At 37.8% G+C, this 24,008-nt stretch overlaps 1 protein-coding gene across 1 annotated transcript in view; it reads left to right on the top strand.

Annotated features, from left to right (window-relative positions):
• LOC306983757 (nesprin-1-like) overlaps window positions 1–23,998 on the top strand; it is an 82,216-nt gene extending 58,218 nt beyond the window's left edge. The window contains exons 77-102 of the mRNA XM_079584422.1: window positions 446–592; window positions 673–827; window positions 937–1,084; window positions 1,669–1,763; window positions 1,849–2,083; window positions 2,178–2,372; window positions 3,927–4,052; window positions 5,322–5,477; window positions 6,325–6,483; window positions 6,715–6,881; window positions 9,996–10,158; window positions 10,567–10,754; window positions 11,941–12,091; window positions 13,383–13,565; window positions 14,002–14,139; window positions 14,405–14,596; window positions 15,223–15,523; window positions 17,324–17,427; window positions 17,527–17,653; window positions 17,737–17,945; window positions 18,963–19,163; window positions 19,601–19,729; window positions 19,980–20,192; window positions 20,334–20,426; window positions 20,954–21,012; window positions 21,928–23,998. Coding sequence (XP_079440548.1) covers window positions 446–592; window positions 673–827; window positions 937–1,084; window positions 1,669–1,763; window positions 1,849–2,083; window positions 2,178–2,372; window positions 3,927–4,052; window positions 5,322–5,477; window positions 6,325–6,483; window positions 6,715–6,881; window positions 9,996–10,158; window positions 10,567–10,754; window positions 11,941–12,091; window positions 13,383–13,565; window positions 14,002–14,139; window positions 14,405–14,596; window positions 15,223–15,523; window positions 17,324–17,427; window positions 17,527–17,653; window positions 17,737–17,945; window positions 18,963–19,163; window positions 19,601–19,729; window positions 19,980–20,192; window positions 20,334–20,426; window positions 20,954–21,012; window positions 21,928–22,189 — 4,296 coding nt within the window. The 3' untranslated portion in view covers window positions 22,190–23,998. The remainder of the gene's footprint in view (window positions 1–445; window positions 593–672; window positions 828–936; window positions 1,085–1,668; window positions 1,764–1,848; window positions 2,084–2,177; window positions 2,373–3,926; window positions 4,053–5,321; window positions 5,478–6,324; window positions 6,484–6,714; window positions 6,882–9,995; window positions 10,159–10,566; window positions 10,755–11,940; window positions 12,092–13,382; window positions 13,566–14,001; window positions 14,140–14,404; window positions 14,597–15,222; window positions 15,524–17,323; window positions 17,428–17,526; window positions 17,654–17,736; window positions 17,946–18,962; window positions 19,164–19,600; window positions 19,730–19,979; window positions 20,193–20,333; window positions 20,427–20,953; window positions 21,013–21,927) is intronic.
• The last annotated feature ends 10 nt before the right edge of the window (window positions 23,999–24,008 follow it).

A 24,008-nucleotide genomic window follows, 5' to 3' on the forward strand; every position in this document is an offset into this window, starting at 1 on the left:
TGCACATAGACATTAAACATTAAATAGAACATTTATACAGTTTCCACACATTTATTTTAATCAAATATGCACTACTGTTTAAAAGCTTGGGGCCAGTTACAGTAAGTTTATTTGATGTTTTGGTTTCTTATCCTCATTTATATTATTAAAAAATACAGTACAAACTATGAATTGAGAGTTTAAAAGCAATTATTTACTTTTACATTATAAAAGTATTTACTGTAACTTTTGATCAATTTAATGCGTTCTTGCTAAATAAAAGTATTAAATTCCTTCAAAAAATAACTGTTTCCAAACCTTTGAACAGTAGTGAATATTTTAAATTAGACAAATTATTTTAATAAAATAATTTTCACACTCACTTTCATAGTTTTGACACAAATGCCAGACTGCAAAGCCTGTCAAATATATATATATATAAAAAATTCTCCTTCCTTTCCTCAAGGTGGGTGTGAGGGACTATGAGAGGTTTAGTAAGGAGTTGCATTCTCTGAGTCAGTTGTCAGAAGAAGCTGAGAAGGTTCTGAAGGAACCAGACTCAATTGGACCTCCAGATATCTCATCTGTGCTGGAACACATGGAAAAACTTAAGGTAAAAATTGTTGACCATTTTCCTGTAAAATTATTAGATTGTATAAACACATCTGAACATTCTCATATCTGTGTCTATAGACCCAAATGTTAAAGCTGAGCAGTCTTTCTCCTGATCTGGAACGTCTGAATGAGTTGGGTTATCAGCTTCCCCTCAACGTTAATGAAATCAAGCATTTGCAGAACCTAAACAGGAGTTGGTCATCTGACTCTGCTTGCGTAATGGAGAGATTCAGGTATGTGTGGTTACTCTTGATCTACAGTAGATGTTCAATTTTGGTGTTCTCCATAAACATGTGTATGTAATATTTAGTTGCGTGCACCTCTGTGTATTTGTTCGAGCAGTAAACTTCAAGCCCTGGTACTACAAAGACAGACCTTCTTGGAGAAGTGTGATGCTTGGATGAACTTCCTCACCCAAACAGAGCAGAAGCTGGCCGCTGAGATCTCTGGGAACTACCAGAGCCTGCTAGACCAGCAGAGAGAGCATGAGGTACCGATAGACAAGTATTAATTCATGTTAATAAATTAGATTTTGTTTTTAAAGAAGTCTAGTATGCTCACCAAGACTGCATTTATTTGATCAAATAAATGCACAATAAAAAATTAAACATAACTGTTTTCTATTAATGTATTTTTTTAAACATAATTTATTCCTGTGATGGCAAAGCAACATTTTCTGCATCATTACTCCAGTCTTCAGTGTCACATGATCCTCCAGAAATCATTCTAATATGCTGATTTAGTGTTCAAGAAATGCAAGAAATGTTTTTCTTATTAGGACAAATTTATATTGATGTCAATATTCAATTTTTCATTTCAAAACTCACATTGTAAGACGGCTATATTAGCAAGATGTATCAATTTAAAAATAATCAAAATATACACCATAGAATGCATTGAGTCATAGTTTAATGATCTACTTTATAGAACTGCTCCACTAAACTTTTTTTGTGTGTGTGTGTGTGTGTGTGTGTGTGTGTGTGTGTGTGTGTGTGTGTGTGTGTGTGTGTGTGTGTGTGTGTGTGTGTGTGTGTGTGTGTGTGTGTGTGTGTGTGTGTGTGTGTGTGTGTGTAGCTATTCCAAGTAGACATGTTTAGTCGACAACAGATTCTATACTCTATCATCAATGATGGACATCAGCTACTGAATCAGGGACAAGTGGAGGACAGGTAATGTTAGTTTATTTGTTAATTCTTATTCTTTCATTGAAAAATAGTTGAAGTGACAGTCTTTTCATTTTGACTTACACTAAAGGGATGACTTTGGCTTGAAACTGGCACTGCTTAGTAACCAGTGGCAAGGCGTAGTGAGGCGGGCCCAGCAAAGACGGGGTATTATTGACAGTTTGGTTCGGCAGTGGCAGCGGTACACGGATCTGATAGAGAAACTGCGCCACTGGTTGCAAGAGGTGTCACTGGAACCAGAAGACCAACAACAGGGAGCAACAGTAGCACTACAGCAGATCCGTGGAATGTTAGACCACATACAGGTAAAGATACAGCCTTAGTTGTGTAAGCAGAGAACTTATACCCACCTGCAAATAGCCTCTCAAGCAATATGGATGTTCACTTTTCTCCCTCTAGCTGAAGGAGCGTGTGCTCCAGAGGCAACAGGGCAGCTACAGCCTCACGGTGGAGGCTGGAAGACAACTCCTCCTGTGGGCAGATGCCAGAGCGGAGGCCTCGCTTCACACTGAGGTCACTGGTGTGCAGGAGCACTGGAGGACCATTAACATCCGCCTCGATGAAAGGAAGAAGGAACTGCTTTCTTTGTTAAGGGTGAGTTAAGAGTAAATGTTTATAATAACATATTTGGGTGCACTAACTGTTTGACTTGTTGCTTATTCGCTTGATTTAGTTGTTCATATAATTGAAAAAGTATAAAGTTTAATAGTTGAGTAGTGTTAGGTTATTGCATTTCTTTAGACTGCTTGCTGGATGTGTTTTACTGTGAGGTGATTGGTATTAGCACATGTATGATTAGTGGTCAAAGTCTAAGATCACTGGTAAAAATAACATTTTTCTATTTTTTTTATTTTTTTTATTAATATGTTACTAATTTAATTATCAGCACAACAATGTGATTGTAAAAATGTAATTAAAAAAATTACCAGAAAAAAAAGTGCTTTATAATTGTATTATGGTTAGTCACTTATAAATAGTATAGAATTTTGTAAAATGTTTCTTTATTTATTTTAAATATGTTTGCTTTAAAATGATTTATTTTAAATGTATTAATTTTTTTTGTAAATGTAAAATTTATTTTTAGGCTTTTATTTTCAGGTTTTTCAATGTGATTTCAGACTTTTGGACCCCACTGTTGCATTGTAAGTTCTTGTTGCAGTGCTATGTGATTTGAACATTTTCAGGATTTTTATAGTACATCATGTCACAGATTTTTAAGGGCTGCATCTGTAGTTAAACTTTCAAGTTTAGATTGTTTTTGTGTTCTGTGAAATCAGGGCTACAAGCTATTTTGAGCTACAAATATCAGAAATATTAAAATATAGCTGCAGTGTTAAATATACGAAGCGAAGATTCTGCAAACCTATAAATGGATCTCTTGTTCATGGTGCTTTTCCTAAAAGAAAAGAGAGACATTGAAGGACTTTGCATCTGACCTTACAGAGACTGTAGCATAATGAGAGAGAGAGTGAGAGAGCGCACATCATGTTTAGTGTGTGCGTGTGAGGAGGATGAAAGAGGCAGCGAGAGAGCTGGAGGCGAGAGAAATATCTTCAGTACTGTGGGAGGGAGTCCGAGCGGTGCTGCGCTGCCGACACAGGGCAGCGGGGACAGGGAGACGTCCGCTCCATTTTGACGCAGCACACTTGGGGACACACAACAAATTTGGATTGCGTAGGAAAATGGCTCCTCTTCCCTTCGGGCTCTGTCTCTTTCTCTTCCTCTCTCTTCCACATCCCTCTGTTTTCTCGGATGACTTGATAGAAGGTATCTCACTGCTTTTACCTCTGCATGACGATCTTTCTCTCTGTGTCTCGGGACCATGACCCTTTGCTCTGGCCACGTTCAAATAAAGACCTGGCTGGAATTGGTTACATATAACTTTCTCTATTACAGTCCTGATTACCAATGTGGTGATCACTGTATGTATATATCCGACTTTTTCTCGAGTGTTGTAATAAGCATGTTCATCAGTCCACAAAAAACTGCAAAGCTTGATGTTTCTTAAATGCATAATGGCATACCTTGCCAGACTGTGTACTGCAGCAACTGCAGAGTGGCATAAAAGGACGTGCAATCCTTGAAAATGATCACGCTCTCTCTCTCTCTCTCTCACTCTCTCTCTCTTCTTTCTGGCTATGTGTGCAGGACTGGGATCAGTGTGAGAAAGGAATTGCTGCATCGCACGAGAAGTTGAGGGACTTCAAGCAAAAGCTCTCTGTGCCTTTACCCGACCACCACGAGGAGCTGCACACAGAACAGATTCGCTGCAAGGTACACAAATGAAATCTGACTCATCTTGTGTCCTATGAGCTTCTAGAAACGTGTTGATTCAGCAACATCTGAGTATCTTTCTTATCCTTTGTGTTAAAGCATTTCCTAACCAGATTGGACGTGATAACACAACAGCATCTCTGGTCTAGATCATTACGCTACATATTTGTTTGTGCAGTCTGCTGCTGTCAGCTACTGCATTAATAATAGCCTTGCTCACTTCATGTAGGATGTGTGTAATTTTATCTGCAAAGAAGTGTTGATTTGAGAGGTGTGTGTAGTGTAGCAGAAACTTTGTGGAAGTGACATCAACCTCTGATCTCTATGAGCTAGACTATCAGCTAGGGTTTCTTTGACTTTGCCTGAGGGAAAGAAGTTGACGTGCATGCTAATCACGCTACAACCCTTCATGCTAGCAGAGACGCTGAGGTTTAGTAGGACGTGCTTCTGCAGCAACAAAACAAGTGTTACCATCTTGACACAGATTATGTGTTTATGTGCTTAATGTCTTGTTGACTGTTGTTATTTGTGAGTCACATGTCATATCTGTATTAGGATTATACAGTGTAACACGCTGTGAATGCTTGCCGAGATATTAATATCAACAAATATCAACAAAAATGCAATTAATGTCATCTGGTTGGTTTGTGTGTGTGAGGGGAAGAATATGTACAGACAATATTCCTCTGTTTTAGATTAATGAAACCAGCAGATACAGTTTTATCTGTAATTTAAAGACATTAAAACATTTTATTTTACTTTGCATCTTACATTTTGTTTGTTTAAATCCTTTTTTTAAGTCCTAAAACTTTATTTATATTCACTATAATTAAAATTCATTTAGTTTAGTTTGACATCATTTTGTATGTTTATTTATTTAAATCCTAAATTTTGTATGTACACTTTAGTTTAGGGTCCAATTCTCACGATTAACTAGTTGCTTATTAGCATGCATATTACTAGGATATTGGCTGTTTATTAGTACTTCTAAAGCACATATTAATGCCTTATTCTGCATGACCATACTCAACATTTCTAATCCTACCCAATACCTAAACTTAGCAATGACCTTACTAACTATTAATAAGCAATAATTAGGTGTTTATTGAAGCAAAAGTCCTAGTTAATAGTGAGAATTGTAAAACTCAACTAAAGTGTGACCAGACTTTATTTTCACCAGTTGCAGTTTGAACTGTAATTCTTTTTATTTTATCTTAAAAATGTTTTAATGAAGTGTCCATGACTGTGTACTGTATGTGTGTGTGATAGGAATTAGAGGGCAGTATTGAAGGCTGGGTTGATGATGTAGCCGGGCTGTGTATTTTGAGGGAGTCTCTCTCCAGCGGCCTCAGTGCTGATGACCTCACAGTCCTACACGAGAGACTGATATTACTCCAGAGACAGTGGGAGGAGACCTGTCACCAGGTACGCACGTCAGCCAAACAGTCCGTCCCTTCACATTTGTTTTACACCATAACACGGCCTATGCACAGCTGCCTGCCATGAGCACAGGCATTTCACAAGACTACAGCACAGAGAACAAACTCAGGCACTGAAACGCTAACGTTACAGTATTTGAACAACTGCAAGTTTTCATAAAGTTTTAATAACTTTAGATAATGGCTATGTTAAGGGATGAACTGATTTGCAAATGTATTAAAATATTGGGTAAATTCAAAAGGTATCTATCCTTTTCTATCTCATGAGATAGAACAGCTCTTATTTTTGAAAAAAATCCAATAATTTTCTTAATCATTGGCAAATTGTTGTTCTAAGCATAAATCTAACAATAAATAAATGCAAGATATATAATAAACAAGTCTTAATATGTTATGCAATTCTTCTCCTTAAGTAAATACATCTTGCTCTAAGGATTTTTAGATACTTTTACTTGAAAACAAGACAAAACTACACTTTCATACGCTTATGTTTAATTGAGAAAAAATTGAGATGGCAGGACATTTTTTTGCGTTTGCCTGAAAAGTTGTTGAATCAAAGTTCTTGATGGCTCTTTGTTTTTGCTTAGAGCAGAGTAGTATAAAGGATTGCAATGATTTCGTGCCACTTTCGTAAGGAAGGACCTTGGGAAGGAAGTTTGGTGCATGACACTTTAGAGATTGAAATATTACCTGTCCATCTGACATCTTCCTGTCCTTATTCTGCTCACTGACCTTTTACACCTCCTCTCATTGCCCTTTATGTCCTTCTTTAATCGTACTCTGTGCTCACTGAACACTTGATCTTAATGGATCACTGTCTGTCCTCCCCGCAGCTGTCCCTGCGCAGGCAGCAGGTGAGCGAGAGGCTGAACGAGTGGGCTGTGTTTAATGAGAAGAACAAAGAGTTGTGCGAGTGGCTCACACACATGGAGAGCAAGGTCTCTCAGAATGGCGACATCAGCATCGAGGAGATGATTGAAAAGCTCAGGAAGGTGATATTAACACATATTCACAACACATTTATTTCTTATGAAATCACTAAGAAATTGGTAAATAATTATCCAAATGAAATTATAAAACATCCTGCGGGTAAAAAAAACGATATGTTTGATTGCTAAGTATAGATTCTAGTTTATTTAAACTAAAGGATGTCAAACTTATTCCACTGAATATGTGAAAAACATGAATTTTCAACTGAACAAATGTGCAATCTGTGTTATCAGGACTATCAGGAAGAGATCTCAGTGACCACGGAGAGCAAGCATCAGCTGGAACAGATGGGGGAGAGACTGGCTCAGGCCAGCCATGAAAGCAAAGCTGCGGAAATCCAGTACAAACTCTGCAAAGTCAATGAGCGCTGGCAGCATCTGCTTGACCTCATAGCAGCAAGGTGAGTCTCTTAAATGAAGTTGCTGGACGATGGTTTTTATAATTGTTGTACATTTACAATTGTTTTGCCATTTGTGTCTTTTATGCTTGTTGAGAGTTGATCTTTGCCAGAACAAGCATAGAATGTTTCAATGCAGAAATACAAAAATATATTTCCAGATGGGTCAGTCAGTTCATTTGGGAAGTATTTTGCACCAGCATCTTAAACATGACACCATGGTGTCGACTGGGGCAGTCGAGTTGCCTGCAGTCGATTCTGAAAGCTTCTCACATGTGTGGTGTTGATTTCACTGTGACCCGTATGTGAGAGGGTGTCATCCTCTCGCTCACTCTCACTCATGTGCATTAGCTCTGTGCGACGGCTGCTGTCTTGAGTGTTCCCTAAGAGTTTATAGAGATTGGTAGTAGAATGACATGCTTTTATTTGGATTGCATTAAAGAGCTAAGTGCAAACTAAGAGTTTTTTGCTCAAGCAAAAGTATCCGCATTGTTCAGAAGCAAACATATTTCAAATATTTCTTACACACACACAGACACACTTTTACCTGGCTATCTGACCAGGGACATTCCACAGACTTCTATTGGTTTTTTATACTGCTAGTTACACAGCTAGTAACCTAACAGGTTTTAATGCATTTTTACCATTTATACTAAGGAGGATGTCACAAAGTTTTTTTTTTTGTCAGATTTAGCTCACTTCTGAGTACAAATATATCCCAACATATGGTTAAGTAGGCACACATTTCCAATGTTTTGGATTTCCAATTTAGTTGTTTTTTTGTTTTTGTTTTCAATTTAAAAAAAATTCTCAACATCAACTTTAATAGACTGCAGTGCAAAACAAGTGCTTTTTTAAGTTATTTGAAGCTAAAAATGGTTGCTATCTTTGTTTTTCTCTAAAAATTCTTTATTTAATGAATCAAACTTTTTTTAGTTTTTGTTTATATATATATATAATGAGACGCACACATTGCAGTCCTCTGATCAGCACATGCTAATGACTGGCGTCTTATTTTAGCCACAGCAGTATTTGTCACTCCCAGCTGCTCATGCCTGCACTTGAGAGCAGTTCTCACACACACACACACACACACACACACACATATCGTCAGATACCCCACACACTAACCAGGGCCGTAGAGAAAGCCTGGACACTGATATTCAGACGAAAGAGAAGGTGACTTTTGACAGGGGAGTTTTTCTTTCTTCTGGGACACTTGATTGGAAAGATTATGCCCAATGGTGCTGGAAATGTGCACTGATGACATGGCAGGATGCCCTGGACAGGACTCTGATCTGCCAGAGTGTGACTGCGACATTAACAGGCAGGAAAATATATATTCACTTATCATTTACATATTACATATTCTGCTGATGTTTGAGATATGTTAATGCGGTAATGGAAGTTGCAGTGTATTGTATTTGATATTTTGAGTCATACTTAGACATGTCTAATGGCGAAGTGTCTAAAATGAGGTTTATTAGTTTATGTGGATGAAATATGTATTTGAGTTGTTTAATTTAATCTCCACACTTGTGATTGTTAAAATGTACATCATTGATCAGACACTTTGTTGAAGTTTGTTGAAGAAAACGCTTTACCATGCTGCATTGGTTGACCTTCCTTTGTTGTTGTGGTGGATTTCATCTCAGATTTTCATGTTTGTGCTTCAGGAATGTAGCTTAAAGCACTGTCACACTGAACCGTTCAAATGCCAGGGTCACATGAGGGCTTTATCTCACCAGGTCAAACTCTGTCTATGTTTTTGCTAACTGCTACATTATACACCAAAGTTTGGATCAAAGCTAGCTGAAGTTGAAACATGTCCACTCTGCATCAGTAAGAGATGAGATAAGACATTTTTCTGAGATATAAATCTGGAATGGTGGCACAGCTGAAACATGATATGCTGGTATGCGTGAGTGTGACAGTAGCACTGCATTGAGCATGTGATTCAGGAACTATAGGAAACTCTGACACCATTGGATTGCATTCTGTCTCTGCTTATGTTGTTATATTTGCAATACAGCTTGACCTCACATCAGATAACAAGTGACAAAGTAACTTCACACATCTTTTTTATTAAAATTATACAGTGTAATGCAAATGTTGTATTTAAGAATATGTAAACTATATGTTTATATTTATATTGAAAACGTTTAAAAGATCCTAGAGAAATGCTGTTGTAAACAGTATCATTGTATAAGCATTATTATAAAACTGATAGTTCCAGTCCTTGATTCTGATTGGTTGAGCCGCGTTCGAAGCCGTTGTAAATTACTCAACAAACACACACCTGTGACCGCATTAGTGTTACTGTGCAACTGCCATTTGTGATTATTTGTTGCTGCATGTGTTGCTTAGCAACCTCTTTGGAACTACATTGCTTGGCAGAGCATGTGTTAATAACATTATATTTTTGTTGCTGGTGTTTATTTTATGAATAAAATAAATATTAAAATGAATATTTTTATGGAGTAACCGTTTTATAACCTCCGCTCCGCGTCGTGCCTAAAAACGCCCCTTAGCTGTTCTAAATCCACTGTAAAACACGGCTTCGCGGGGCTTATTGCTTTATTTTCAGCTTATTATGCTGTGATAAAAGTAGAAATTAATTATATTGTTTTCATGGTCATTGCGATATACACTTTTATATTCAGATTAAATATGACAAAAAAGAAATAGAATAATTATCAAACTACTATAATACTAAATATGCATTATTAATATTATTAAATAATCATAATATTTTATTTTTATTTAAATTTATATTCAATTAAATTGAAAAACTGTATTTTCGTCTGTTAAACTTAAAATGCTGTTTTATGGATAGACAATACTATAAAAGTATTTCGAATCAAAATATGACTTCAGAAAAACATTCATGAAAATGAATTATTGAGTGTACACGCCATATTTACTGATTCTTTGAAAGACTATTTTCTATTTTTTTCAGGAGAGCGAGACGATCTCAACTCAAGTTACCTTGACTAAACATTAAATATGTTTGCACTGCACAGTCCTCGTTCATATAGCTTGTCATATTGTACTTTTTTCATGTTTTCTGTATTTGTGATTTATACTGAATCACAATCTGTCTCCGGGGGTCTTCAGGGTAAAGAAGTTGAAGGAGACGCTGGTGGCCGTGCAGCAGCTGGATAAGAACATGAGCAGTCTGCGCTCCTGGCTGGCTCAAGTCGAGACTGAACTTTCACGACCCATCGTCTATGAGACCTGTGACTCGCACGAGATCCAAAGAAAACTCAACCAGCAACAGGTAACACACACACACAGAAATCAGATTCATTCACAGACATTTCTTACTATATTTTACAGACCTGTTAAATCGCTGCAAGTGAAATTAGTTTAAAAATTATTTAGACAAAAGGAACTTGACTGCATCTGACCCAGTTACTGTTTTAGCATTATCATGCATCCTTACTTTACCCAGCAACAGCCAGCACACATCATCCTCTTCCTGCATTAGAGACAAATGATCATATGATTGTAAAAAGGCAAGGTTTCTTAATTTGTTTTGGACCTGATGATGCAAAAACATAATTTATTGGGAAATGCATGACTGCAAGCTCCTCTGCCTAATAAACTGAAATGAAACAGAAACTGCCTGAATGATCGTGATGCCAGATGTCTTGAGAAGCTCAGTACGAATCTTCCATCTCTGCAGGATCTGCAGCGTGACATCGAGAAGCACAGCACCGGTGTGGCGTCAGTGCTGAACCTGTGTGAGGTGCTGCTGCACGACTGTGACGCCTGCGCCACCGAGACTGATTGTGAATCCATCCAGCAGGCCACACGCGGCCTGGACCGCCGCTGGAGAAACATCTGTGCTGTTGCCATGGAGAGGAGGCTCAAGTGAGTGTGTTTGTACTGTATAGTGTATGTTTTTACTGTTTCTGAGCAAATAAATGCAGCCTTGCAGCATACAGTAGGAGACCCAAACGTATGACCGAAAGTAATGAAAGTGTAGTACAGTACAATTACTTCTGTAAAGGTAAGAACGTTGAAAGTGAGCTGTTTAGCATAGTTAAACCAGGCCACCAGAGGAACAGGTGTGACTTTAGTACATGATGTTTAACCCCTTATATTGGCATAGGCCCACAGCCATTACATATTTATCCTATATAAACCTAAACTAATCTTGACAAACTATATATAATTTGAAAGCTTACAATCTCTAGTTTACATATTTGGTGACTGATTTTCTAAATAAATGACAGAAGAGCCGTAATTTATCAATTTGCAACAAGAATATTTTCATACTCCTAAGGTGTGTTCAGTCCTTTATTTTGAAATAGTGATGAACATGAAAAATCATGAAAGAATGGTAGAAACCCCAGTTTGTTTTCATGCCAATATTTCAAAAGATAGCATCCATTTCATTGTTTTAGAAAAAAGGTCTAAAAATGTTTTAAATATAAAGAAAATAATAATAGATTCACCATTTGTGATATGGCAGCGAGCTATAATGCACGTATAACGTACGGTATGTACGTGTTCTTTTTGTGTTTCTTAGAGGTTGAATTCATTTCAAAATCTGCCAAACTTCCAATACTACTTCTGAATAGGATGTCTACTTCATAAATTGTATGAAAATTGTAAAAATAATGGTTCAGATCACTCAAACAACATATGGAAATGGAGGCGCCCTTATATGGGCAGTAATGTCAACTAGTGAAAAAGTTTGGTACTGCGCCCAAACAAATCTCACTGAAAGATCATTTTTTGAGATAAAATTTGAAATACAAGTCCTCCAGGTTTTTGAAAATAAATATTTTATATAAAATATGAATAATTAAATTTTTAACATTGTACATTTTCATAAACTCAAACTTCTATAACTTTTTTTCTGTTTAATTTCTGTTTAACAACCATTTAAGTTCGGATTGTGCATTTTCATGTCTATTAAAAAAAGGGGGTGCCGCTTAAGGGGTTAACAGCTGTCTTTTTTAAATGGATGATATTGTACAGTTATATTTCCAGGTACATTTTTAGTGTGGACTGTGTAGACGTTTGAACCCCACGGTGTGTGTTTCTGCAGGATTGAGGAGACATGGAGGTTGTGGCAGAAGTTTCTGGATGATTACTCCCGTTTTGAAGAATGGCTGAAAGTGTCAGAGAGGACCGCAGCTCTGCCCAACTCCTCTGGAGTGCTGTACACCGTCGCTAAAGAGGAGCTCAAGAAGTTTGAGGTATTGTGAGATCCACAGGGAGAGTCACTGAGGCTGAGGTACTAAGTGAGAGCAGGGGTTCCCAATTCCAGTCCTCGCGCCTCTCCACTCTGCACAGTGTGTATATCGCTCTTATCTAACACACCTGATTCAGGTCATCGGCTCCATGATCGGGTGCGTCCTGATTGACAGGGTCCCTACGAAGGGTTCACTGTTCCCTACTCCCTGAGCATGTGATATCTGTTGAAGTTCACTTCACTTGACAAAATGCGTTAATTCGCAAAACATCCTGCAATGTTAAACACAAACGAATTTCAAGTTGAACATAGAGGAGTTTAAGGTTTGATGCCAATAATATACTTATGTAAATAAGTATCATATACATTACCATACTTTCATTTAATACACGTTTATAATAATACAATATAAATGATAAATTTTACTTAATCTAATGTCAAATACAAAAGCCCTAAACTTAATGATATAAGAATGTTGCGATGTTTAATATAAAAGAAAAGTAATTTGGTAATATGTCTTTTTATCTTATTTAACCCGTAATCATGATAGTTGACTTGTAACTGTCGCGTCTCACACACTTTACACCTGTGAACAGCCGCATACAAACACACCTGCTTCGGATTGGAATCTCTCTTAAGATGACAAAATACCCTTTTAAATCCACTTCGAAGTGCACATACGGTCAAACAGAACCTACTTCTCATCTGAGTGTGTCAGATAAGAGAGACATACACAATGTGAAGAGCAGGAAGGCGCGAGGATTGGAATTGGGAATCCCTGGTCCAGAGGACAACTGAGAAAGGACAGAGCCCCTAAAGGGACATGAAGGGAAAAAATATGAGATGGGAGAAAAAAATTATTTGTCAATGCTTGTCAATCCTGTTGGGAAAGAAAAAAAGAGATCACGTATCTGTCACCAGCCTGTACTATGATGACTCCGTTATTTGCTCGTTCACTTTCTAGAGAATGGGTCAGTGGGGTCACCCCTGCACGTGTCTCACTGCTATCACCCAATGGCTACTATCCAGTCCACTTTAACCTTTTAGTCATTTACAATTTGAAAGTTGTCATTGTTGACTGAAACAAATGAATAAACCGTGCTAACCGTGCTAAAACAATGATATCTTTTAAAAATGCTTCTCATAACTCAAACTAAAACAAGGTGTAGCAAGTGAGTTTTACCAGTTTGTTTGTGAATCTCAGACTTTGTTTGCACCGTATGTAATGGTGTTATTTGCAATGGTGAGATACTTTCAGCTGGTCTTACTGTACATATATTGCTATTATATCACAGGCGTTTCAGAGACAGGTGCAGGAGTGTCTGACCCAGCTAGAGCTGATCAATAAACAGTATCGAAGGCTGGCACGTGAAAACCGCACAGACTCGTCCTGCCAACTACGACAAATGGTGCATGATGGGAACCGACGCTGGGATATATTACAGAGGAGAGTAGCAGCCATCTTGCGCAGGCTTAAGGTGATGTATTATCAATTTTACGTTATATACATTACTGTTTAAAAGTTTGGAGTCAGTACTTTTTTTTTCAAGAAATTGATCGTTTTATTCAGGAAGAATGATAGAATGATTTCTGAAGGATCATGTGACACTGAAGACTGGAGTAATGATGCTGAAAATTCAGCTTTTCTTTACATGAATAAATACAATTTTAAAATGTATTGAAATAGAAAATAGTTGTTTAAAATTGTAATGATATTACTGTTTTTACAGTTTTTTATCAAATTAATGTAGCCTTGGTGAGCATGAGACCTCTTTCAAAAACATTAAACAAATCCTACCTTGTTGATACTTTTAATTATATTCAGAACCTCTGTAACAATCACTATTGATGCAGAACCTAAAGTACACAGAGGAGCTGTGTGATTCATTGACTTGTCCCTCTTCTGTCCTGCAGCATTTCATTGGTCAGCGAGAGGAGTTTGAGACCGCCCGAGATGGTATTCTGGTATGGCTGACCGAGATGGACTTGCAGCTCACCAACATCGAGCATTTCTCAGAGTGTGACGTTCAGGCCAAGATCAGGCAACTAAAGGTGAGGGGTGTGTCTGTGTGTGTGCGTGAATGATTCGCATTTAAAATATAAATTACATATAAAATATTCATTCCTAATATTATAGCCAAAAAAAGGTTTTCTCCATATTTGTATACATTGACAATTCACTAACATGCATGATTTAGTATATTCTAGACCTGGAAAACTCTGACAAAATTGTTTTTACTTGTTCTGTAGAACATTTACTTAATTTAAAATGAATTTACAATGACTTACAATGACAATGATCACTTGTGTGCCAAAGGCATTCCAGCAGGAGATCAGTCTGAACATGGGAAAGATGGAGAGTGTGTTTGGGCAGGGGGAGGTGCTGATGGAGAAGAGTGAGCCTCTGGATGCTGCTGTCATAGAGGAAGAGCTGGATGAGCTGCAGAGATACTGTAGGGAGGTGTTTGGCCGCGTGGAGCGCTACTACAGGAAACTCACACGCCTGCCGGTGAGACATATTCACATGAATACGACATAGGGACTGAGCGGTATGACGATATATAGTTGTGACGATATAAAGAGTCTAACGTTACACATTTTGTTATATTGTTTTTAATGCAGAATGTGCAGCACACTTTAGAAAGAAACATGCATTAATGAGAAAACAAGTTAAAAAGTGTTGAGTACAATAAGCCGTTAATAAAGAACTCAATGCAGTTCTTGCACTGACTGACACACAACCCGAGGCACATCCACAGAAAGCCATCTCTCTTAGACAGCATCTGATCCCAAATTCAGTTCTCTTTCGTGGCTTATTGCATTTAAATGGACAAATAGACACACAATTATGTCAAAACGGAGTATTCATATAAACACTGTCGGCTATGTGTTAAGTGAACATAAACAGTTGTGGTGAAAACCAGATGAGTGTCAGTGTATTAGATCCATGCATTCGGCCTAAAAGTGACAGCAGCCTAATAAACCTGCCGCTGTCTGTCATTAATGTTAATCAAACAACAAACGACAAAGAGAAAATATCTTTAATAAGGATCAGTGTATATTTAATTCATACAGTACATTTAGTTTTGCCAGATTAAAGGTGGTTCTCACTTTCGTGCCACCTCTTGTTCACAGCTAACCGATGATGAGTGTGAAGGCTCGGATCGTGAATTGGAGTCAGGTGACCTCTCAGACCTTCAGTGGGGTGAGGATGATGCCATGTCCCAGACAACTAGCAGACCACCTTCAGTTGCCACTGCTCCTGCTGGCACAAACGGCTCTGGCCGGGACACCCCTGCCAGCGTAGACTCCATCCCTCTGGAATGGGACCATGACTATGACCTGGACCCCATGGGCCATACCATGTCTACAGAGCGGGGTAGACAAAAAGATGAGGATGAGGAGTTACTGTCTATGGCCACTGCAGCACTTACAAGTGAGTGTGCTTGACATGAAGGATGTTCATGAGATAATGCTCCAGCTGAGTGTCCAACACCCTGAACTGGTCTTCTCTATAAACTGTTGGTTATGTCTTGTTGTGTATCTCTTTTTCCACAGATGTAGTGATTCCTGAGAGCCCTGAGGCTTATATAAAATTAACAGAAAACACATTGAGGTCCTCCTCTGGTAGGCAATATGTTGTGGCATGCTAAATTAATACTAAATTAAACTACACTGCATGCTGAAGAGTCCCTTTAAATATAATATTGCATGAATTGCACTATTACATGATTATTATTCTTTTTTTTAAAGTGCATGTCAAACATTCTGAGAGATCTGGTCTGTTGCGTCTCCCAACTTTAAAAGCTTTCTCATTGCAAAGGATGCTAATAGCCATTCGATTTGAAGAAAATAAAAAATAAACGTTTTAAAGCACCTCCTTGAAAATAAACCAAAAGAGGGAGTTGAGAATTTGATGAGAGAACCTCCAAGTGTACTCCGAGAGTTTCGAAGTGGAGTCCAGTCAAAATAATTCACGGAAAATTGTTCATTAAATCTAGAAATCTGGTCACCAGATTGCAAGGCTGTGGCTTCTGTTGTATTTATTATATTGAGAGCAGAATAAAAGAAAACGCAATTAATCTGAATAAAAGTCCATAAAAATAAAACACAATTATTTTCTATTATTTGTCATGTGTAGGTTTCTCTTTTAATGTATTTAAATTTAATTTTTTAATTTATTTATGTGATGGTAAAGCTGAATTTTCAGCGGCCATTAGTCCAGTCTTCAGTGTCACATGATCCTTCAGAAATCATGCTATGCTGATTTGGTGCTAAATAAACATTTCTTATTATTATACATTTTCAGGATTCTTTGGTAAATAAAAGGCTCAGAAGAACCGCATTTATTTGAAATTGAAAGCTTTTGTAAGATTGTAAATGTCTTTAATGTCAATTTAAGTTCTTTTGATCAATTTAATGCATTCTTGCTAAATATTTATTTAATAAAAATTAAAAAAGGTGATGTCACTTTTGTAAAGCGGATCTTAGGCCGTGTTTACGGTGGCCAAGAGAGCTCAACTCGCTGCAACTGAAGAAAACACATGCAAATAGAAAAAACACCAACACATTAAGAAAATTAAGAATTTCTTCATCAGTTTGACGACTCATGTGCTGCAAATACTCACATGCACATACGACCAGGATGTTAAAATAAAATAAAAAACTCACCTTTCAGGTCATCGCCAACACCTCTGACAAGACATTGAACATTAAGCATGTCCCAGCAGGTTCACACTTGTTGGGGTCTCCTTCAAACATTGTGGTCTGTGCTATTTGCAGCATCTTTCTGTATCTGGTTGCGTTGTGAGTAATCGCTGCAAATGTGTAGTCAAACATGATGTTTTCTTAATTTGCTGGCGTGTTTTTCTATTTGCATGTGTTTTCTTAAGTTGCAGTGTGTTGAGCTCTCTCAGCCACCGTACATGTTGTTGCCCTGTTGTTGGAACCACATGCATGGATCAGATGTACATATGCTCGTTCATTCCAGCATAACAGTCAACATTGACATTGATATTTTTGAGATATATTTTTAAAGATATCTTAAAAATAGAACAAGCAAGTTCTCTGTATAATATTCACATTCCATATTCAGCTAGTAACATGAATAAAACGTAACATGTTTTAAAGCTTACAAAACTCCTAATACATTCACAATGTGATCACAGAATGATCCTTATTTGTTTTAAGATGGTCATGTGACATCCCACGTTAATCAATACATGAACTCCTGCAGGTGAAGCAGTTCGATTATTAGACAACATGCTGGACAGCAGCCGTTACAGCCTCCAGCAGACAGATGGCACTATGGGTTGCCACGACACCTCTTACATGGGCTATGTAAGTACAGATTCGATGTACTGCTCAGCCCGTTTAGTCTGTAATGACAGGATGTGGCAAAGTTAATGAACGTTTGATTTGTTCCTTTGCTCTGCTCAGATGCGGTTAATGGATGATTGCCGTGGCAGTCTGAAAGCGGTCAAGAGGGTTGAGGGCGAGCTGGAGGAGGAAGAGGACAATCTCTCAGGCCTGAGCAACCCTGATAACACTGAGACGCAGAGCACAGGTTAGTCCAGCACTGTGACGCTGAGGTTGCTGAGTTCGCTGATGTTTAAATGTGATAGTTTTGTTATAATTGTCTTATTTCAGGTGTCATTGAGCGCTGGGAGCTGATCCAGGCCCAGTCTGCTGAATCAGATCACAGGCAGAGAGAAGACCTGGTGCTATGGCAACAGATGACCTCTGACCTGGACAGCATGGAGGCGTGGCTCGGCCAGGCCGAGGAAAAGTTAGCAGAGCTGAGGGGGAAAGATAGTGCAGATATACACACTATTGAGCAAAGAATTAGAAAACTCAAGGTTTGTGTTGCTTATTTGGTTTATAAGAACATATTTGTACTTGTGAATATGTGTTCACACAGGGATTTAGTAAGTGCTCCTTTCTAATGCTATTGGCCAAAGCTTTTGAAAATCATCGCAAACAAGATTTACAGCGCTATTCTGTTTGTAGTCTTAAAATCCAGAGAAGAATTTGGATGATAAACATTTCAACATAAAAGCCAACAATATTATTATCACATGACCTTGTTACGCGTCTAATCAGAGTGTTCATCAAAGGGTATTTTTCCATGGTTTCCCTCTGGAATAGATTATGGGTTTTCAATTTTAGAGTAAAATAAGGATTGTGGTTAACGCTACTTAGAGAGCCTTTCCCATTCTATAACATAAATCGAGAACCACTGTTCTAAAAGCCCATTAGAAATCCCAAGAGGACCCATGGTGAATGCCATACAAATTGGCATCATGACTTACCAGCTCTGTTACCGCTAAAAATAAGATGCTTTCTAATTTGAATTAACATCCTGCAGTAGAAAGGTGTTTTTGTAAACTTCTTAAGATTATTGTTTTTCATATTTCATATTACTGTAAATATAATAGTTAGTCATGCACAAGCTGTAAACATATTTGTCACTGACAGCTCCACATGTGGGTTGCTCATATGTCTACACTGTTAAATAAAGTCTTGGACACACACACACACACACACACACACACACTGACATTTCAAATCAGGCAGGATGTCAGCAACAGAAATAAACAAGAGGAAATCCACAGCATCCCGTTGACCCACATACAGAGTCTGTTCACATCTTGGAGCATCTGATTTCACCAGTTTATTTTTAGTTGCACACAAACTAAACCATGTATACAGTCCAAAGACTGTAAGTGGACCTTCATTTCAGAGAAATTTAACAACAGAGATAAACATTTGAAGTCCTGATTAACCAAAATAAGACACTTAAATACATATCACAATGCAATCTTAAAAACCAACAAACAACAGTCTAACACAAACACTTTATTTTGTTTCAACAGGAGTTACAGAAGGCCATGGATTCCCATAAGTCCAAAGTACTGTCCATCAACTTAAATAGCGTTGCACTCCTCCAGTCAGACTCAGAGGAGAGCCAGGAACTGAAAGCGAAACTCAAGGAGATGAACTCACGCTGGGATCGACTGGGAAAATCGCTCAAGGATTGGAGAAAAGCACTCCAGGATGCTCTGATGCAGTGCCAGGTACATACATACACACACACACACACACACACACACACACAGCACCTGCTACATTACCCATCAAAAGTTTGAGGTCAGTAAGATTATTTGTTTGAAAAAAAGTAATACTTTTATTCAGCAAGGATGCCTGACAGTAAAGGCATTTATAATGTTACAAAATATTATTTTTCTAATAAATGCTGTTCTTTTGAACTTTCTATTCATCAAATACTGCAGAATAATATATATATATATCACGGTTTCCACAAAGAAATATTAAGCAGCACAACTTTTTTTAACATTGATAATAAGAAATTATGTAATAATAATTATAACAAAAAATATTTTGATCAAAAACATAAAAAAATATTACTGACCTCCAACTTTTGAATGGTAGTGTACATTCAAAACACACACATGGGCAAATACTGTCACTCACACTTTTTGCTTCTCTACAGGAGTTCCACGAGCTGAGTCATGGTCTTCTTCTCTGGCTGGAAAACATTGACCGGCGGAGGAATGAGATTATCCCGATCGCATCAGGGCTACATCGCCGTACAATACGAGCTCATTACAGAGTGCTAAAGGTACCTCTGAACAGGCCTCTGCTTTTTGCTATGGATGGACATGAGCTGAACACAAATTTGCCTATTTATCCAATACTGAATGCAGAATAAATAAAGATTAAGAATATAGCATCCCATGAGATAGTATGTTGAAAATAGCATGGCCGTCTATTGTACTTTAAAGTATGTTTTTTGCCATTACATTCTGAAAATTGTAGTTCATCCATAGTCAAAACGTTTGCCAACTCCATTGATGCACGTCTGTCCGCAGCAAATCCAGCGGGAGCTGACGGAGACGGAGCAGAAGGTGGACAGTCTGCAGGAGCTCTCGGGGCAGCTGCTGGTGCAGGCACATGGCAGCGAGTGTCTGGAGGCCCAGGAGAGGGTGCACGTCATCGGGAACCGTCTGCGACTGCTCCTGAAGGCTGTGGACACAGACCTAGAGCTGCTAGAAAAAGAGCTCCAGACTTCTGGGAACAGACAGGTCAGTCTACATGCGCATTCACTACTTGTTCATCTCTTCAATGTCTGGTTTTCCATCAGTTTGACAGATTAAAAAAGGGACATTGTCCGTAATATCAGACTCAATTTCAAAGCTAAAACTCAGATCTTCCCCGACTCACAGGACGCGTGCCTCTGGTCTGTTACGGATGACGCGGAGACTTCAGGATCGGTCAGTCCTGTTTCAGATGTCAGCGTTTCTACTAAACGACAATCGGTAATGCATCTCCTCTCCCCTTTGTTTGATATTATTTCGGGCATGCCGTGAAGGTCACTGTCCTGCTAAAATGAAGCGGTTGAGCTTATATCAGGGGGAGATTTTCACTTAAATATTTCTCATTGACAAAATCCCCTGGGATATTCGCTCACTTCCTCATCCCCCTGTAAAAGATGTTGATTTGTGGCTCCAGAAGTACTTCACTTCTTGTGAAATTTATACAAGAAACACTGGCTTTACCTTTCAGACGTGCTTTGAATCAAATCAAGTCAATTTTAGTGGATTTGTTTGAAGGTGTCTGTGCGGAAAGCCAGGTTTCTTGCACCTTGCAAGATTTTTTTTTTTGTTGTCATTGCCACCTATTTTGCTGCCGCCTTTTGTTTTGTTGTTACTGGTTTGTGATTATACTGATGGCCTGGCTATATGTCTCTGCTTGTCACCACAAGCTTTGTCTTTATTTGCTGGGACTGAAACATTCTTTCTTTCTTTTACCCCTCCCTCCCTCCCCTTTGCTCATTGCACAACAGCTACGAGGCAAATGTAGTGTGTCAGAACCAGGATCCTCAGCCAGGCGTCCACGTCACAGGTACCTGTTTCTCGGCTTTAGAATGCAGGGGGGATGATGGAACTCATTCCAGATCCAGATCCCAGAACCATCAGAACCATTCAGATCAGAGGCCAGATCCTCTGCGGTGGGAGTCCACATGGGCTGTTCAGTTCTTAGAAATGAATTTGTTTTGGTTCCAAGTCAAGGATTCTTAGTAATCTTATGTGTTTTTCCACAAGAACATAATATTGAGTCTGACAATGTTACTTTGTGTACTTTGAACACAAAAACCGTTAAGAAACTATGTTCAAAATCCTCATGGGTCCATCATCTTTCTCCATTCTTGATGCCATGTGAAAATATTGAAATGTATCAGTCATTTTCCAAACCATGTACTTTTTTTGCTTTCATTGTTTTTTGCAGTTTTATTTTTATGATGCTCTCACGCTCATCTCTGCCTTATATCAGAGAAAAATACATAAAGGCAGCCATATTGTGTAAAACCTAATAGTAACTTTCATTAACAACATTAACAAACATAACATGTATGTAATGCTTAACAAAAGTAGTTTTTTTAAATGTACATTCTAATAGATAGAAATGCCATGACACCTAAATTCATATATATTTAAAATGACTGATTTGTTAAGCATTATATCATGTTTTTTTGTGACTTCTTAATGAAATATATTATGAAGTATTACAAAATATGGAAGTGTCTTTGATTATAACACGAACATGGGAAGCGATATCTGTCCGAGAACAAACGATCTAGAGATTTAATGTGTGCAATCTTTCAGCAAGTTATGATTATATGCAAATAGCAAAAAAATTTGAGATGGTTAACTTTTTTTAAACGAATCACATGATAAACTGAATAGCAGAAGCTCTGTGCGACATTTCCATGCGTGTCATTAGAATGGACTTATACTCTATTGGTATGATGTTTTGTAGGTTGCCCAGCGGTTCTGGCTGCGCTTCGTCTCACTCTGGTTCCTCCGGGTCACAAGGTGGCGCTGCTGTGGCTCGCTGCCAGCCCTTTCTGCTGCGAGTGCTCCGGGCGGCTCTGCCTCTGCAGCTCCTACTGCTGCTCATAGTGGGCCTGACCTGTCTAGTACCCATGACTGAGCAGGATTACAGCTGCGCCCATGCCAACAATTTCGCCCGTTCTTTTCATCCCATGCTCCGCTACACCAACGGCCCGCCACCCGTATGAGACTTTACTAATGCCTTCATATGTTTCATATTACACTGCAGGACACAGAATGGACTAGTGTTAGCTAAAGCGGATTGTTCCTGTTCCTGTATAGTTACTGCTGCTAATTTAATTGAATCTAATTTAACTCTTGAACTCATTGCAGTGTAGACCAGTGTTGGACAGCCAAACTGGTGAACCTCTTCTGTCCCAAGGAAACAGAGGAAAAATCATATATAATTATGTACTAAATAGCACTGACATAAGCATAAGGTACTGCACTTATACCGTCCAAGAAAATGGCCAAAATTATTTGCTTAGGCTAAAGAAAGTTTTATTTTTTATTTTTTTATTATTTAAAACTGTAGAAATAAAGTTATTTTCAATATTATTTAAATAAGATTTTGCATGACAATTCAAATGTATTTTTATTTTATGGCATGTTCACAACTTTTTCTTTTCTTTTTTTTGTCCAGAAATGTAAAACAGTCATTTACCATCATCTGTTAATTTGTGTGATATGACAATATGACGAAAACATTAATTATGATTACAATATCTATGCCTATTTATCTATGTACAGTTTGCTAATGCTGACAATAAAGACACATCTTTTCATTTAGTATATTTATATTTTTCAACTATTCTTTGTAATTAATTGAGCCAAATGAACATTTCCACATGGAGGTCCTTCAAAATCAAAACTTGTACTGTACCAATCATAACATTCAAGTATCAAATATAATAGCTGATAAATGCAAAGTACAAGTCTACTGGACTATGACCAAACACATTCACAGATTTGCGGAAAAATGTGACAATGTAGTTTACATCGTAATATAAGACAGTCGGTGTCCTTCACATTGATGAAATTCAGCTCTTGTTAGCATTTACATGTCACGTTAGCATGGCTATAAAAACCAATTACAGCACTTTAATACAGCAAAAATAGGATTTAAGATTTGTGATATCACCCAAACAATAAGTAAACGTCTTTGTACAAAAAAAAAAGATGCTACTAATGTCACCTGATCACTGAGCCATTCGAGTTAAAATTACGTTTATGTTAACATTAAAAAGAGCAATGATTCGTATCGAGAAATAGCTCTCTGATTGCAAGAATAAATCATGATGCATTAACATAAACTGTTTTATGAAATTACTTTTTCTTTGTTCTAAGAGTAACTTTTCTCCTCTGCTGTTTTCAGTTTGGTCACACTTTATATTAGTGTTCATGTTACTTTATATTAAGAGCTGATTGTAATTATACATAGCTATTGTTATTGCCATAATGTCAATAATTATAACATACTACTTTTGTGATTGACAGATCAGATTTGACAGTGAAATGTCAATCTAACACCGCCTGTTTTCAAATCCAGTGGCGGAATAATTAATGTCTAAATATTCAGCAATTAAACTTGAAAAAATGTTAGTTTCTAATGCACGTCACCTGCTCTTGGTTGTTTTTATTTTGAGCGAGTTTGTGATGTTAAAGCTGTCAATCAATAGATATTAAAAGAAAATAAGAATTAGCAGCTTCCACAGAAACCTGTCTCTCAGTGCACCAAAAAGCCCTTTTTCCCAAGTCTGAGAAAATGTCTTGAATCCCTGTAATAAGCTTTGACAAAAACTCATGAATCAAGTGACCATAGATGTATAGTGTTTGGGAGACAACCTGTGTGTTTCTACAAATAGGTTCATTTTCAAATGTGTTAATTTCTAGATTCAAATCTAAAGTGTACTCTGATAAGGCACAAGGAGAGACTCCACCTTTGTTTTGAATCACAGTTCTTATTACTGGTTGGCAGTCTTCACATTCTGCAGCTGTTGGGATTGA

The sequence above is a fragment of the Phoxinus phoxinus genome, assembly GCF_949152265.1.
Source record: "Phoxinus phoxinus genome assembly, chromosome: 16".
NCBI lineage: Eukaryota > Metazoa > Chordata > Actinopteri > Cypriniformes > Leuciscidae > Phoxinus > Phoxinus phoxinus.